General features: G+C 45.8%; 1 protein-coding gene across 2 annotated transcripts in view; it reads right to left on the reverse strand.

Annotated features, from left to right (window-relative positions):
• LOC145355072 (acyl-coenzyme A synthetase ACSM3, mitochondrial-like) overlaps positions 1 to 7,569 on the reverse strand; it is a 39,176-nt gene extending 31,607 nt beyond the window's left edge. The window contains exons 1-4 of one of the 2 annotated variants that reach the window (XM_080206902.1): positions 7,088 to 7,562; positions 6,055 to 6,265; positions 4,156 to 4,363; positions 1,902 to 2,045 (exon numbers count right to left, since the gene is read on the reverse strand). In XM_080206902.1, coding sequence (XP_080063028.1) covers positions 1,902 to 2,045; positions 4,156 to 4,363; positions 6,055 to 6,265; positions 7,088 to 7,345 — 821 coding nt within the window. In that variant the 5' untranslated portion in view covers positions 7,346 to 7,562. Of the gene's footprint in view, positions 1 to 1,901; positions 2,046 to 4,155; positions 4,364 to 6,054; positions 6,266 to 7,087 lie in introns of both variants that reach the window. The other variant, XM_080206903.1, reaches the window with a different exon arrangement.
• Between the last annotated feature and the right edge of the window lie 10,836 nt (positions 7,570 to 18,405).

Genomic DNA, 18,405 nt, shown 5'->3' on the forward strand with positions numbered 1-18,405 from the left:
CAACCAATCCTCTATCCACGCTAACACCCTACCCCCAACTCCATGCCCCCTTACCTTCTGCAATAACCTCTTGTGAGGTACCTTGTCAAACGCCTTCTGAATATCAAGAAAGACCGCATCCACCGGCTCTCCTCTATCCACCGCCCTAGACACATCCTCATAGAACTCCTATAAATTTGTCAGACACGACTTCCCCTTAATGAAACCGTGCTGTGTCTGCTCTATCAAGCAATTCCCCTCAAGATGCCTCGCTATTTCCTCCTTGATCACGGATTCTAACATTTTACCTACGACAGACGTTAAACTAACCGGCCTATAATTCCCTGCCTTTTGCCTGCCACCCTTCTTAAACAACGGCGTAACATTAGCCGTTTTCCAATCTTCCGGCACTTCCCCGGAATCCAGCGACGTTTGGAAAATAACCACCAAGGCATCCACTATCACCTCCGCCATTTCTTTCAGAACCCTCGGATGCATTCCATCTGGTCCTGGGGACTTGTCCACAATCAGTCCCTCCAGTCTGTCGAGCACCGCCTCTCTAGTAACAATAACGTCATTGAGACCCTCCAGTCCCACCACCTTTCCATCGCTAACACCCGGCAAATTATTCACGTCCTCCTCCGTGAAGACCGAAACAAAAACGTTATTCAATACCTTAGCCATATCCCCATCCCCTACCACTAGGTCCCCCCTCTCATCCTCTAAGGGTCCAACATTCACCCTAGCCAGCCTCTTCCTTGTTATATATTTATAAAAACTCTTGCTATCCTTTTTTATATTAAGCGCTAGCCCAGCTTCATAGTTTCTCCTACCCTTCTTTATCAACTTCTTTGTCAATCTTTGTTGACATTTAAACCTCTCCCAATCCTCTTCTTGCCCACTACTCTTAGCTACTCTAAACGCCTCTGCGTTTAATTTAACACTTTCCTTCACCTCCTTCGTTATCCACGGCTTATTACCTCTCCTCCTACGGTCCTTTCTAACCATCGGAATAAATTTCTGCTGAGCACCAAGATGGCAAATATGTTATGGCATTTGTGCTTAAAACATTAGGCAGGAAAAAAACTCTTACAGCACATTTTGTTGTTAATAGAGTAGTGCCCAATTTCCAAGGTTAACAGTAGCAAGTTATCATATATACTCCAAAATATAAAGCTGTGTGATATGTTGGGGCTGACTGCACAGCTGTTCAGAATGGAGCCCCTCTCCTCCCCTTAAGAAGTTCACATCTCTCTTTGTCAGAGGATGTCAAAGGGATGTGCTCACACCTGCAGCTTCTGCCAAGGAGAATGGGAAATCTCTGCTGCAGAACAGGGTGATGCAATGATTTAAATGCCTCCTAGGTGACGAGGAGAGCATGGAGATTAAACTTCCTGCCTGGCAGATTCTCCACTTCCAGTTTTATAGATGGTTTGCTTACAGTATCTCCACACACACACACACACACACACACACATATGCACACACACACTATTTTTTAACTCTTTGGGGAATAGATTCCTGAGCTGCTTATCAGCCCATTGAACTGCATTGAATACTCCTTCTATAGCCAAGAATTCCTAGCGTTGGACTTGAACCTGGAGCTTCAAGGCCAGCTGTAGGACTGCTTCCACTGTGGCCTCCATTTAGTCTCTTCATAATCGCGGAGTGCCTCTTGAGTGCTGTGGCCTGTTGCTTTTCTGTGCAGTGGCACATAATGCAGGAAGACAATAAATGTCTTAACACGAATAACAAATAGTAAACTCATTATTCACCTGGCAAAGACGATGTGCTTAAAACATTCGGCTAAACTTGGGGGGAAAAAAAACTCTTACAGCACATTTTGTTGTTAGAATAGTGCCCAACCTCTGCTGGCAAGTTACCATACATACTCCAAAATATGAAGAGATAAATTCTCTGACCTTGCACTCGCAATGTGGCCTATTCCATAACTGCCGTGTGTGTGTGAGGCCATTTTTGGTGTTCCTGAGGTCCCGCTGGTAAAAAAGATGACCATTGGGTCCAAACTCTTGGTATTGGCGCACTTGTGGTTAGCTGATGCATTCCTTAGGAGGGAGAATTAAACAGCATTGTCAATTTTTAAATTTATTTTCAGATATTATTTGGAAAAGAGTTGCTTGTAGTTTTTTTTGAATAAAAAAGAAAAATGTGTTCTCATACGCTTAAAAATGGCATCTAAAGCCCATTTAGGTCAATGGAAATTGTGTGGTCTAATGTCTGTAAATAATTAGCATTTTTTTCAGTTGGTCTTGTTAATAAATAAACACTTCATTCCCATTGTGCTGCAAAGTTTGATCTCAGAACTGAGGAAGATAGCATGTAGCAACACAGATATCGGCCAGAGTTCACCAGCTATGGGGGCTTCTGGAGTGTTTATAGCTCGAGATGCTGGAACGCAATTACAAATCGACTTGGTTAAGGCATGATCCTGACGCAGGGAAGAATCACAGCACCAAGATTGCTTCTACTGATTGAACTGGGATGGGTGTGCAGAACATTTAAAATCCATCACCAAGTTCAGTCAGAGGCTGATGGAAGAAACAAAATACTTCCCCACTGTAGACCAGGTGATCATGTGATAGAATCCTTACAGTGCAGAAGGAGGCCATTCGGTCCATTGAGTCTGCATCAACTCTCCAAAAGAACAAATTATCCAAGCCCACCCTATTCCTGTGACCCTGCGCAATGTTAACACGGCCAGTGCACCTAATCTGCACATCTTTGGACATTAGGGATCATTTAGCATGGTCAATTCACCTAACCTGCACATCTTTGGACATTAAAGGACAATTTAGCATGGTTAATCCCCCTAACTTGCAAATTTTTGGACAATAAGGACAATTTTAGAGTGGCCAATCTACATAACCTGCATATCTTTGGACACTAAGAGACAATTTAGCATGGCCAATCCACCTAACCTGCACATCTTTGGTCACTAAGGGACAATTTAGCATGGCCAATCCACCTAACCTGCACATCTTTGGAAATTAAGGGACAACTTTAGCATGGTCAATCCACCTAACCTGCACATCTTTGGTCACTAAGGGACAATTTAGCATGACCAATCCACCTAACCTACATATCTTTGGACACTAGGGAACAATTGTAGTATGGCCAATCCACCTAACCTGTACATCTTTGGACTGTGGAAGGAAACTCACGCAGACACACGGAGAGCATGCAAACTCCACACAGTCACTGAAGGCTGGATTTGAACCTGGGTCTCTTGGCGCTCTGAGGTAGCAATATGAACTACTGTGCCACCCTGCAGAAAGATAGTTAGGTCTGCGTGATATGCAATGCGTGTTTCGATAAATAAAAGCTTGTATGTAAAGATCAGATGTGTTCTATCCTCCACTGCTTGTCTATCTGATTTAATACATGTTGCAAGATCAATGTAATGTTATCAAAACTTAAACAGCAGTTAATTAGGGGTTGAATGTTTTGATGATGGGGTTCTCTGCTCTCTACTGAAAATGTCGGCAGGGATCTCATCCCACTCATCTGAGTGTTAAAAGGCTGGAGGTGGTCCTTCTACCCTTATTGGGGTGCAAGACCTGGTGAGCTGTTAACTAATCAGGTTCAGTAAAGCAGGAGAGTTAAGCTGTTCATTGACCTTGAGGGAGTGACCTAATAGAAGTCTGCAAGATTATGAGGGGCATGGACAGAATGGATAGTCGGAAGCTTTTTCCCTGGGTGGAAGACTCAGTTACTAGGGAGCACAGGTTTAAGGTGCGAGGGGAAATGCTTAAAGGAGATGTACGAGGCAAGTTTTTCACAGAGGGCAGTGGGTGCCTGGAACTCACTGCTGGGGCAAGTAGTGGAAGCAGATACGATAGTGACTTATAAGGGGCATCTTGACAAATACATGAATAGGTTGGGAATAGAGGGATATGGTCCTGGGAGGGGTAGAGGGTTTTAGTCCAGATGGACAGCATGGTCAGTGCAGGCTTGGAGGCTGTTTCTGTGCTGTAATTTTTTTTTTGGTTCCCAGTATATCATGACACTAAAATGAGTTGATGGTAAGAGAGTGTTTCTAATTCTACGTGCCAAATTCATTGAACTGACTGAATAAAAATGTCCTCAGTTTTCTTTCAAAGTCCTGAAGTACACCCTGTTTTAAAATTACTCCACGTAAATATAATTATTACTAACCGGAAAAGTTCTTGGAAGCTCAGCCATCCCTGTCTCTGTTTATGTGATATGGTCACCTTTGCTTTGAGAGAAGGGCACTTGGATGACATTAAGTCAACAGCATCTGCCAGGCTTTCATCTGTAATGATGCATTTTGCTTTGGAGGCCTGCAGCCTGCTGAAAATGTCCGTGGCTGTTAACAGACTTGGGCCAGGAATCAGTACAGCACCTAATCAGAGCACAAACAAAAGGAGCCTAAATATTGCCAAAACACTGAATGTATTCAAAAGGCAGCTGGATATAGAACTTGAGGTGAATGCGATCAAAGGTTATGAGGAAAAAGCAGGGTTAGGCTATTGAGTTGGATGATCAGCCATGATCGTGATGAATGGTGGGGCAGGCTCGAAGGGCCAAATGGCCTCCTCCGGCTCCTGTCTTCTATGTAAATATTTGCAGAGGCCTAAGTACTGAGGCTAGTTGGAACTAAGCTTCACAAATCCGATTTGAAATCGATTAGAGAAATAAATTTGATCTTGTACTTGATTTTGAGGCAGAATAATGAATCGTTTGGAAATCTGTATTATAAACAGAAAATACTGGAACTACACAGCAGACAAGCATCATCTGTGGAGAGAGAGAGACAGAATTAATAGGTTTAGGCCTATCACCTTCTGTCAGAACTGGAAAACATTACAGGTACAACAGGTTTTGATCAAATAAGGGGCAGAAGGACGGGCAGAAAAGAACAAAAGGGAAGACTTGTGATAGGGTGATTTCATGAGGTCCATTTAATAAAATGGAGGTTGAGATTGTTGCGTGGCTGGTTACCCGAGTTGGCTCATGGGTGATTCAAAAATATCATCAAAAGAGTTTGACTTGCTTTCCGATACATCCTCCCTGCCTACAAGGCCTATATCTAGTCATCACTTCCAACTGCTTGCGGAAAGCATTGAAGTAAAGTCTGTGTTTGGGTTTTCAAATGCAATCACAACTGTGTTATGGTTCAGGTCAAAAACTCCACAGTGTTTTATGGAGCGCGCCTGGATCATAAGTTTTGCAACTTGAATTTGAATAGAGTAAGCATGGTATGTTTCACCTCAGGTATGATTCAAATGACCCACTAGGGAGCTTTTATCAAACCAAGTTTGTTTAAGGGTATAGTTAACATGTATAGAAAGAAAATTAGCTATAACTTTTCTCAATTACAAATAAAAATGAAACAACCAAGGTAAGAACATAAGAACATAAGAAATAAGTCTGATAAACCTGAAGCTGATATGTATGCGTATGTATATAGATATGTATAATTACATATGTATTGGAAAAGGACACAATCACAGAAGCCCTTTAGATCACTGAGTATTGCTACAGGTATTAATTCAGTCCCATCAGTCTGGGCTTGTACAGTGTCCATTTTACTAAAAATTGCCTAGCTTAATCAAATGCAGTTCCAAATCTGGCAACGAAGAGAAATTTGTACAAGTTAATCAAAACGTCTCGCAAGGATTTATTCTTAAATGGGCTGCTTGGAGGCTGTCTCTTATAGGAAGGAAAGAGATAAATAGAATCTTAGAATCCCTACAGTACAGAATGAGGCTATTTGGCCCATTGAGTCTATACCAACCACAATCCCACACAGGCCCTATTCCCGTAGCCCTACACATTTACCCTGACACTAGGGTCAATTTAGTATGGCCAGTCCACCTAATCCGCACATCTTTGGATTGTGGAAGGAAACCAGAGCACCTGGAAACACAGGGAGAATGTGCAAGCTTCACACAAACAGTAACCCAAAGCCAGAATTGAACCTGGATCCCTGTCGCTGTGAGGCAGCAGCGCTAACCACTGTGCCTCCATGACGCCCATAAATATATTTTGCTAAAGACATCTCAATAGTGATATTGATGTCAAAACTGTTACCTGTTCTCATGCAAGCTATGCTTATAAGCCACCATTCTGGAACTCGTGGCAGGATAACAAGAACTCGATCAGTTAATTGTAGGTTGCAGGGTCCTGACAGGATATTGGCCGCTTTCTTAGAGTAGGTTTCAAGGTCTTGGAAGCTCCATTTCACCTCTTGCCCATGTTCACTCAACCACCAGAAAGCAGGGTTTGAACCTCTGCTCCCAGACTGTGGGAAATACCAATGGAAATATTATCAGACAAGTAAAAACACCAAAACTCAAAGCTTTTCCATAGAAAACCCCACATTTGAAAAATAAAAGACTTAGGGGAGACATAGAATCATAGAATCCCATAGGAGACCATTCGGTCCATCGAGGCTGCAACAACCATTATCCCACTCAGGCCCCACTCCCGCAACCCCAAATGCTCAGACTCAATCCAATCCTGACCCCAATATTCCTTCCTCCCCTCTTTCTGCCCCCAATACCGAGTCTATACAATCCCACCCAGACCCTATTCCCATAACCTCACACATTTACCCTGCTAATCCCACTGATACCAGATTAATTTACATGGCCAATCAACCTGACCTACACATTTTTGGACTGTGGGAGGAAAACGGAGCACCCGAAGGAAACCCACACAGACATGGGGAGAATGAGCAGACTCTACACAAATAGTGACCCAAGCTGGGAATTGAACCCGGGTCCCTAGCGCTGTGGGGCAGCCATCTAATTTTTCATACAACAAACTTTGGACAATGAAAGGTTGTCCATGAAATGCCCTTTTTAAATACAGGTTTTCAACGGAATTTAAATTAATATTTGTATAATTATTAGACACAGGGAGAAGGTGCAAACTCCACACAGACAGAGACCTGAAGCCGGAATCGAACCTGGGACCCTGGCGCTGTGAGGCAGCAGTGCTAACAACTGTGTTACTATGCCGCCCATTTTTGATGAATCCATGCACCATTCGAGTTTCACAGAAACCATTTCTCACACCTCACATAAAAGTGTGTTTCCCGCTGGGGAGGGTCATAAAATACCTTTTCCATTTCGCTCCAATTATCGAGCACATCCCTTGCAAAGTTGAAGTACTCTGGCACTTGTGGTTTATACTCATGTTGGATAGATTTGTAGTCTGTGAAATTCTGAGGGTTGCAAGTCTTGCTATTCGAGAAGAACGATCTGAGTGGTGTCTTCAATATCCCAAAAAATCTTCGATTGCACTGAGCAATGATCGATGAATTGACACTCATTATCCGTAACTTTAAGGTATCAATTGGAATCATTGGGATCTTCATTTTGAATTGTGCGGATTAGGGTAGCCAAAGTACACAATAAAACTAGAAAGGCAAAGATTAATCAATGATAAATGTTTTACGTAAGAACTTTCAACAGAAGTAAACACATAACCATGAAACCAGGGTGATTCAATGATTTACAATGCTGTTGATAACTCCAATTCAAAGTCCAGTTAGGATTGAAATATGTAGCTTGTTTCAAATTAGGTGATAAGGTGTAGCACTGAGTGGGGGAGGAGGGGGGAGCAAATGGGGTTGGGGGGGGGCGGAAAGGAATATTGGAGTCAATTAAGGGGAGGCAATAGTGATTGCTAGACTATTAATCCAGAAACTCAGGTAATATTCTGGAGACCTGTTCAAATCCCACCATGGTGGAATTTGAATTCAACCAAAAAAAATCTGGAATTAAGAATCTATTGGTAGCCATGAAACTGTTGTCGATTGTCAGAAAAACTCATCTGGTTCACTAATGTCCTTTAAGGAAGGAAATCTGCCATCCTTATCTGGTCTGGCCTACATGTGACTCCACAGCTACAGCAATGTGGTTGATTCTCAAATGCCCTCGGGCAACTAGGGATGGGCAATAGATGCTGGCCAGCCAGTGACATCCATGTCTCATGAATGAATTTTAAGAAAAGTTAATTTTCAGCATCTCAAGAAGAAAAAAATGGCTCATAAATGGTGGTAGTGTGGCCCCTTTAAGGAGTGGGGTCTTTGCGAGCCACATGACCGGGCCAGAGCCAATGGAGTGTGAGCCCATGGACCTAAGCCATTGGGAGCAGGGTGAGCAGTCCCCAGCTGGAGGGCTTCAGTTGGAGTCTGTGCATTTTTTAGGCCTGTACTAGTTGTGTTGCTTCTTTGATTTGATTTATTATTGTCACATACAGTGGATAGTATTGTCCCTTGTGCCCTATACAGACAAAGCATACCTTTCATAGAGAAGGAAAGGAGAGGGTGCAAAATGGAGTGTTAAAGTCATAGCCAGGGTGTGGAGAAAGATCAACTTAGTGTGAGATAGGTCCATTCAAAAGTCTGATAGCAGCCGGGAAGCAACTGTTCTTCAGTTGGTTGGTATGTGACCTCAGATTTGTGTACCTTATTCCCGAAGGAAGTAGATGGAAGAGAGTATGTACAGGGTGCGTGGGGTCCTTAATTATGCTGGCTGCTTTTCCAAGGCAGTGGTAGGTGTAGACAGAGTCAATGGATGGGAGGCTGGTTTGCGTGAAGGACTGGGCTTCATTCACAACACTTTTGCAGTTCCTTGCAGTCTTGGGCAGAACAGGAGCCATACCAAGCTGTGATACAACCAGAAAGAATGCTTTCTATGGTGCATCAGTAAAAGTTGGTGAGAGTTGTATGGACATGCCAAATTTCCTTTGTCTTCTGAGAAAGTAGAGGTGTTGATGGACTTTCTTAACTATAGCATCGGCATGGAGGGACCAGGACAGGTTGATGGTGATCTGGACAACTAAAAACATGAAGCTCTCAACCACTCCTACTTTGTCCCCATTGATGTAGACAGGGGCATGTTCTCCTTTACACTTCCTGAAGTCAAACCCTTTGTGTACATTAATTATTCTTATCAATAAATCCTTTTGTTATTTGTTTGCCACATTGAACCATCTTGAGTTGTTACATAAGCAAATTATTTTATTTGAGCAGCCCCTGATTAGTTGGACAGAAACTTGGCTAGTTCAGGATACAAAATAATTTTTTTTCCCATTCATTCGTGGGACGTGGGCATCACTGGCTCACCATCAGTTACTGCCCATCCCCAACGGCCATTAAACTGTGACTTGCTAGGTCATTTCAGAGGGCAGTTGAGAGTCAACCACATTGCTGTGGCTCTGGAGTCACATGTAGGCCAGACCAGGTAAGGACGACAGATTTCCCTCCCTCAAAGACGTTAGTGGATCAGATAGGTTTTTCTGACAATGGTTTCATGGTCATCAGTAGATTCTTAATTCCAGATTTTTTTATTGAATTCAAATTCCACTATCTGCCGTGGCAGGATTTGAACCCAAGTCCCCATAACATTTTCTGAGTTTTCACCTCCCCAAATGTATGTGTGATTAGGCTTTGGGAGTATCAAAAGACATTCCTCTGTAAGAGGATAGCATGAATTAACAAGAGATGATGGGCTGTGATAGTCTGGGGCTATGATGAGTGGCTTTGTATAACCACAAACATCTTCTTTTGTGTTAGCCATGACCCTCCAACCACTTGAAGGGTACCCCCAATCCCCACTGACAATTCCCCTTCACAGTCAGATGTTGGCTTGATGTCAAGGGCTTTCACCTCTTGAGTTCAGCTCTGTTCCCCACGAATGGACCAAGGCTGTAATGAGGTCAGGAGTTGAGTGGCCCTGTTGGAACCCAAACTGAACCTGAGTGAGAAGGTCATTGCCGTGGAAGTGCCACTTGATGGCACTGTTGATGACACCATCCATCACCTCGCTGATGTTTGTGAATAGTCTGATGGCACAGTAACTGGCCAGATTGGATTTGTCCTGCTTTTTGTGGATAGGACATACCCAGGCAATTTTCCACGTTGTCTGAAGGCAACAATAAGTTACTGCATAAAATAACAGGCAATCAAGGACCACAGATTTTGTGTGTGTGACTGTGTGTTTGCTGATAACATAGTATAAACTATGTATCCATAGAATCCTTACAGTGCTGAAGGAGGCCATTCGGCCCATCGAGTCTGCACCGATTACAATCCCACCCAGGCCCTATTCCAATAACCCCTCATATTTACCCTGCTAATCCCCCTGACACTAGGGTCAATTTAACATGGCCAATCAACCTAACCTGCATATCTTTGGACTGTGGAAGGAAACTGGAGCAGCTGAGGAAACCCACACAGGCACGGGGAGAATGTGTTTACTCCATACAGACAGCGACCCGAGGCTGGAATTGAACCCGGGTCCCTGGTGCTGTGAGACAGCAGTGCTAACCATTGTGTCACTGTGCTGCCCCTGAATGTTGAGAAACAAATGAAGTAATATTAGTTGGGATTGGGTATTGATTACCTTTGAATTAATGTACAATTTTGACTGATTGATGTAAATCACATGTAATTGAACCTGAAGGTATAATTGCCACTGTTTTTCCTTGCTCGGGGAGTCCATGAGCTCTTAGTGGCTGGTAGGTGTCTGTGCTACAGCGCAAATAAAGATCTTAAACTTCAACACCAAGAGTCACCTGGTCAGTTTTGAAGAGTGAGATACTCTACAGTCGAGTGGCTGTGAAACTCCCGTCACAATGCCAATGTTGTGCCTGTATTGGAACGGCTTGGCTAGGGGCGTGGCTAATTCTGCTGCATATGTCTTCAGTAATATTACTGCTGGAATGTTGTCAGGGCCCGTGGCCTCTGCTGTATTCAGCACCTTCAGCTTGCACTGCTGATGGACAGCACAGTGGCTAGTACCGCTGCCTCGCAGCACCAGGGACCCAGGTTCATTTTCTGGTTTTGGAGCAAGCAAGACTGGAAACTCCTGCCCTTAGTGTCCAAAGAAGGATGGATTAGGTGGGTTGGCCATGTTAAATTGCCCCTGAGCATCAGGGGGATCAGCAGGATAAATATGTGGGGTTAGAGGGATAGGGCCTGAGTGGGATTGTCGTCGGTGCAGGCTCAGTAGGCCGAATAGCCTCCTTCTGCACTACTGGGATTCTGTGATAACCAGGAGAATTGAAGTATAGTTCTGCCTTCCCAAAAACGCTATCCATGTGCGCAGAGTCCCTTCAAATTCTATACAGTCTCTAGTTAATTATTTAAACAGAGACAGTATAGAATTTAAAGGGGCTGTGTCCACACAGTGCCAGTTAGGTGCATCGACCATGCTAAGTTGCCCTTTAGTTGCCCAGGATGCGTAGGTTAGAGGGATTAGCGGGGTAAATAGGTAGGATTTTGGGGATGAGGCCTGGGTGAGATTGTTTTCGCTGCAGACTCAATGGTTCGAGTGGGCTCCTTCTACACTGTAGGGCTTCTATGATTTCTCTGATTTAATAATAGTGGATGTCAGTCTCAAAGATCCTGCCTTAGTATCATGCAGAGACATAATTATGAGTAAGTGAAGAGTTTCAAGGATCTATATAAAGCCCCCTGATAGAACAAATCATCTTAATTGTTACTTCTTTCAGAAAAAAATAAAAATATGCTTATCTCAAGGTCTCCAGTCAAGTGGAAACCAACAATCAAACCTGGCAACTTATTGCCATGAACATGGTCACTTACACCAGCTTCAGATCATGCAATGAGTTAAGAATTAAGAGATCATTCTAACATTACTGACAGGTTCAGTTCAGCCCAGTTCTGTAATTGGCCTGCAGGGAAGCAATTTACAGATTCCAATTTCTGTTTAACCCAAATGTTGTGCAACAAAGTTCTCTGGCCCTGCTGCAGTGAAGGGAGCTTTGGCTGAGTGCCAAATTCTCGATTATTGCAGGATCAACAGAGTATGAACGGCCCGAAAATTGCTAAGGTCCCACTCTCTCTCAGAAATCATGGGGGCAATTCTCCCAAAAGTGCTGAACTGGTGGGAAATTCAGTGTTCAAGATCACGACTGTTTTCTCAGTTCAACTTCACACCCCAGTCTCCCCACTCTGTGCACCGCAGAGGTACCAGTCGTGAATCTCATTAAAAACCCAAGGGGTGGGGCCTATTTGTGCTGGAGTCTGACAGTTCTGGAACTGTGCATTGCAGTAGCCCCTATCTGCCAATCTGTTTGCTGACCAGCTCGGTCAGTGGCCAGCCCAGGAGCCTCGCAGTGCTGCCCCACCAGCCTCCACTGTGCCACGGCCCAATTGCACCCCCCACAACAATTCCCGGGCCAGCCCCGAGAACCCCCTCCACCCCGATGTCCAGCTCCCCACCCCCTCAGCAGTGATGATATCGCCACAACCCCCCTTGCCCTGACGGAATTTTCACTGCTCTGCTGACCCCTCCCCATCTGGGGTCAGAATCCGCCCCCCAGCCCCGTGAGGAGGACCCCTCCCAGTAGACCATCCCCCCACCGCCCCCCCCCCCCCCCCCCCACCAGCTCGCCCTGATTGCTGCCCTCCCTCCATCCCAGAACAATCTTGTCTGCAGAGTGGCAGCGGGACCCCCAGCCCCACTGATCGCCCCTAGGCCCTGCCCACAATAGGCACCACTCCCTTGGCACAGCCCGATGCCCAGTGGGCAGTGCTAAGGTGTCCCCTGGGCATGGCCATTTTGTCCCTTGGGCAGTGCCATGGGAGCACAGGCTAGCATCAACTCCCCCTGCCACCCAACACCTTAGGTAGTCCCGATAGCCCCTCCTTCATTCCAGGGGGATCTTCCGCTCATTCCCTGAGCTACTCCAAACCCGGCAGGAATCAAGTACTCCTGGTGGGGTGGGAGATTCTATTGGGACTAGCAAGTTACCGATAATGACATGCGGCACGATAGCGCAGTGGTTAGCACTGCTGCTTCACAGCTCCAGGGACCTGGGTTTGATTCCCGGCTCGGGTCACTGTTGGTGTGGAGTTTGCACATTCTCCCCGTGTCTGCATGGGTTTCCTCCGGGTGCTCCGGTTTCCTCCCACAGTCCAAAGATGTGCGGGTTAGGTTGAATGGACATGCTAAAAATTGCCCCTTAGAGTCCTGTGATGCATTGGTTAGAGGGGTTAGGGGGTAAATATGTAGGGATATGGGGGTAGGGCCTGGGTGGGGTTGTGGTGGATGCAGATTCGATGGGCCCAATGGCCTCTTTCTGCACTGTACAGTTTCTATGATTCTATGAAAAAAAGATTCAAATGACTTACATGCCTTACTGCCAGCTTCCAGCGTGGTCCAGACTCTGACTGTTCTCCGGCTCTGGGAGGTGCACATGCTTTCCCGGCACATGCACAAATCCCAGAAAAAGATTGACGACGCGTGTCTCCCAGCCTAACCTGCCAGAAATATCGGCCCCCCCCCACCATATTTGCATCTCCTATTAAAACCTTTGAAGCATAAGGCATCACAGTGGCACAGTGGTTAGCACTGCTGCCTCCAGCGCCAGGGACCTGGGTTTAATTTTGGCCTCGAGTCACTGTCTGTGTGGAGTTTGCATGTCATCCCCATGTCTGCGTGGGTTTCCTCCAGGCTCTCCAGCTCCCTCCCACCGTCCAAAGATGTGCAGGTTAGGTTGACTGACCATGCTAATGGTCTAGTGTCAGGGGGATTGGCAGGGCAAACATGAGAGATTGCGGGAATAGGGCCTGGGTGGGATTGTTGTTGGTGCAGACTCGATGGGATGAATGGCCTCTTTCTGCACTGTTGGGTAAAGAAGGGAAAGAGTTAATGAATTTTGTACCTGAAATTTGTGCAACAGCATTGCAAACCTTATCTGTTTGTGCAGCCTTGTAAGCTAGCTAAACAGCTGCAGATGCTGTTTGAAAGGAGGAATCATGCTCAGATGGAAGGAATTGGGGTCGCGACTGGAGCCGGGAGCTGCGGTCGCGACCGGAGCAGGGAGCTGTGTCTGGGACTGGGAACCATAATGTATAAATATCCACACTTACTTATATTCAGGGAGAAATCTGGCAGACTGCTTTAGGAACTGGCTTCTCCCAAAAGCTTTTGTAATAGAGCCGCTGTACTTTGACTCACTAACAGTCTCAGAGGTATTATTTTACCTACAACATAGGGATTTTATGATTTAATAAAAGCAAAATACTGTGGGTGATGAAATCTGACCTTTCGCTCTAATGAAGAGTCATCCAGGCTCAAAACGTTAGCTCTATTCTTTCTCCACTAAATAAACCTGTTGGATTTTAACCTGGTGTTGTGAGACTATTTATCGCATCCACATATGCTGTCAGACCTGCTGAGATTTTCCAGCATTTTCTGTTTTTGCTTCGAAGTTTAATTTTTGGAGAATATGACATACCCTTACGTTTAGACATAGTATGATGTTTAGAGTCACACGGTATAGACTGAGAGATCACTACTGAAAGAATCTCACCCCTACTGTATGGTGCAGTACCATAGATGTTAATATGACCTGGGATCTGTTCATAGTTAAATATTAGTAGAAAAGATAACATTTTCTCCCTGTGTTTGAGTGGGTTTCCTCCAAGTGTGCTAGTTTCCTCCCACACTCCAAACATTAGGTGGATTGGCCGCACTAAATTGCCCCTTAGTATCAGGGGGATTGGCAGAGAAAATATATAAGGTTACGGGGATAGGGCCCGTGTGGGATTGTTGTTGGTGCAGGCACGAGGGGCTGAATGGCCTCCTTCCGTGCTGTAGCAATTCCATGATTCTATGAGTATCCCAAGACATGTGCCCCTGAGAAGAAAATATTCAAAAAAACAATTGAAGAAGCTTTGCTACAGACTTGGAAGTTGAGGAATCCACCAAAATGAGCCAAAGTCCCTTCCAAAACTCCAGAGTGACACAGAGTGAGGAATCCTGTTCAGATCGCAAAGATGGGTGAACTCAACTAGAAAAATTGCAAGTTGCCTGAGTGACACAAGTCAAAAAAATAAAGTGTTCAGATCATGAGATGGGTTAGCAACACTACAAAATACTAGCAGGACACTTTGAGATGCAGAGTTAAGACGCTTAGGGTCTGATTTTACCATTTTCATTCCAAGTACTGAATCTGGGCGCAATTCAGGTCTGACTTAGAAATCTGCTTTCAGATGCCTCCATACACACTTGGCCTGAAAAACAAAAATCGCAGGTCTGAATTGCGCTGTAGACCAGGCTTATCTGAAACGCTGCAGCTCCAATCAGAGCTTTGAACTGCACATGCGCAATGAAAAAAAAAATGGAAAAACAGTCCCCTGTCACATCGCAAACAGCAGATAAAGTGGCCCGGGAGCAAAAAGCAGGAGCCATGGCCCCCCACAGACATTGCCCCACCCCCACAATATAACTGTCCCCTTATCCAACCACCTCCACCCGCTACCCAGACCGATTGCGACCCTCTGCCCCACTTCTCCCCCACCGATCGCCCCCCACACCCCCCCCCAGCTACAGAGATCCATCTGGCCTCCCTCTACCCCTACCCCTCCTCCTCCCCCCCCACCCACCACCAGACAACCATCTGGCACCCCCCCCCCACCCCACACCCCCCAACCAGAGAATGATCTCTCCCTCCTCCCCCCACCTCCCACCAGAGATATATCTGATCCACCTCCTCCTCCCTCCCCTCCCTCACCAGAGAATGATCTGTCCCACCTCCCTACTACCTCTGCAACCAGCACCACTGATCTGAGTCAGAGAGCTGTTGGGAAGTTCTGAATTTACCTCTTCAAAAGCTGGAGCGCCCGAAACAGACCTTTGCCGAGCATGTCTGCTTCATGCCGAATCTGGATGTACAAACATGATGGTAAAGGGGGAAATGCTGGTAAAGTTGGGTGGGCAGCCCATTAATTCCATTTAAATGCATGCAAATTGGATCTGGTGCTATGTAATGAGGCGGGTAGAATTAGGGACCTTGCGGTGAAGGATCCTCTTGGGGAGAGTGATCATTGTATGGTGGAGTTTCTGGTGCAGATGGAGGAGGACAAAGTGAGTTCCCGGATGTGCGTCCTTTGTTTGAACAGAGGGGAGTACGGTAGGATGAGAGAAGAATTGGCGAATGTGGACTGGGGGAGCGCATTGGAAGGTAGGTCTGTTGAGGAGCAGTGGAGGATCTTTAAGGAGATCTTTCTTGGTGCTCAGCAGAAATTTATTCCGATGGTCAAATAGGACAGTAGGAGGAGAGGTAATAAGCCGTGGATAACAAAGGAGGTGAAGGAAAGTGTTAAATTAAAAGCGGAGGCGTTTAGAGTAGCAAAGAGTAGTGGGCGAGAAGAGGATTGGGAGAGGTTTAAATGTCAACAAAGATTGACAAAGAAGATGATAAAGAAGGGTAGGAGAAACTATGAAGCTGGGCTTGCGCTTAATATAAAAAAGGATAGCAAAAGTTTTTATAAATATATAAAAAGGAAGAGGCTGGCTAGGGTGAACGTTGGTCCCTTAGAGGATGAGAAGGGGGACTTAGTGGTACGGGATGGGGATATGGCTGAGGTCCTGAATAACTTTTTTGTTTCTGTCTTCACGGTGGAGGACGTGAATAATTTGCTGGGTGTTAGAGATGGAAAGGTGGTAGGACTGGAGGGTCTTAATGACATTACTGTTACTAGAGAGGAGTTGCTCGACAGACTGGAGGGACTGATTGTGGACAAGTCGCCAGGACCAGATGGAATGCATCCGAGGGTTCTGAAAGAAATGGCAGAGGTGATAGTGGATGCCTTGGTGGTTATTTTCCAGACGTCGCTGGATTCCGGGGAAGTGCCGGAAGATTGGAAAGTGGCTAATGTTACGCCGTTGTTTAAGAAGGGTGCCAGGCAAAAGGCAGGGAATTACAGGCCGGTTAGTTTAACGTCTGTTGTAGGTAAAATGTTAGAATCCGTCATCAAGGAGGAAATAGCGAGGCATCTTGAAGGGAATTGCTTGATAGAGCAGACGCAGCATGGTTTCGTTAAAGGGAAGTCGTGTCTGACAAATTTACTGGAGTTCTATGAGGATATGTCTAGGGCGGTGGATAGAGGAGAGCCGGTGGATGTGGTCTTTCTGGATTTTCAGAAGGCGTTTGACAAGGTACCTCACAGGAGGTTATTGCAGAAGGTCAGGGGACAGGGAGTTGGGGGTAGGGTATTAGCGTGGATAGAGGATTGGTTGTCAAATAGGAGGCAGAGAGTGGGGGTCAATGGGTGCTATTCGGATTGGCGGATGGTGACTAGTGGAGTGCCTCAGGGGTCGGTGCTGGGGCCTCAGCTATTTACCATTTATATAGATGATCTGAGTGTAGGGTGTCGAAATTTGCTGATGACACCAAGATTGGAGGAAAGGCAAATTGTGCGGAGGGTGTGGAGAATCTACAGAAGGATCTAGATAGGCTGGGCGAATGGGCCAGGAAATGGCAAATGGAATTTAATGTTGGCAAGTGCGAGGTGGTCCACTTTGGTAGGAAAAATGGTAGGAAGGATTATCACTTACGTGGCAAAAACTGCAGCTGGCGACGGTGCAGAGGGACCTTGGGGTCCTTGTGCATGAGTCGCAAAAACCCAGCTTGCAGGTGCAGCAGGTGATCAGGAAGGCGAATGGGATGCTGGCCTTCATAGCGAGGGGGATTGAATATAAAAGTAGGGAGGTCTTGCTGCGGCTGTATAGGGCATTGGTGAGGCCGCAGCTGGAGTACTGTGTGCAGTTTTGGGCGCCGTACTTACGCAAGGATATTTTGGCCTTGGAGGGAGTGCAGAGGAGGTTTACTAGGCTGATGCCGGAGTTGAGGGGGTGGAGCTATGAGGAGAGGCTGAATAAACTAGGCTTGTACTCGTTAGAGTTTAGAAGAATGAGGGGAGATCTCATTGAGACGTATAAGATGATGAATGGGATGGATAGGATAGAGGTGGAGAGACTCTTCCCGCTCAGAAAGGGTAATGGCACTAGAGGGCACAGCCTCAAGATAAAGGGGGGGCGGTTTAGAACGGAGTTGAGGAGGAACTTCTTCACTCAAAGGGTGGTGAATCTCTGGAATTCTCTGCCCGTTGAAGTGGTGGAGGCTACCTCGCTAAATATTTTTAAGACGTGGGTTGATGGGTTTTTGATAAGAGAGGGGATTAAGGGTTATGGAGAGAGGGCGGGAATGTGGAACTGAGCCACGACAGATCAACCATGATCTTATTGAATGGCGGGGCAGGCTCGAAGGGCTAGATGGCCTACTCCTGCTCCTATTTCTTATGTTCTTATGTTCTAAATAACCGTTGCGCCCATTTTGGATGCAAATTGGATTGTGGCCATTTTTGGGCCTTGGTAAAGTGGATGCGGTCATGGATCGCGTTAATGGCCTCATGTCCGACTTTATCAAGTTTTTGCGTCCGAAAATGGGCACGACGCAATGGTAAAATTGGGCCCTTAATTAGATCACAACACAGTGAGCAGAAGTACATGTAATGAGTAATGGGGGCCAGCCGACATATTACCACTGCTCATGCCAGCGGGATATTCCCATCTCGTTGCAATGGACAGAGATTTGGCATGCGGTCAAATTCTC

This window comes from Carcharhinus amblyrhynchos, chromosome 18 (genome assembly GCF_965287045.1).
Source record: "Carcharhinus amblyrhynchos chromosome 18, sCarAmb.v2.hapA, whole genome shotgun sequence".
NCBI lineage: Eukaryota > Metazoa > Chordata > Chondrichthyes > Carcharhiniformes > Carcharhinidae > Carcharhinus > Carcharhinus amblyrhynchos.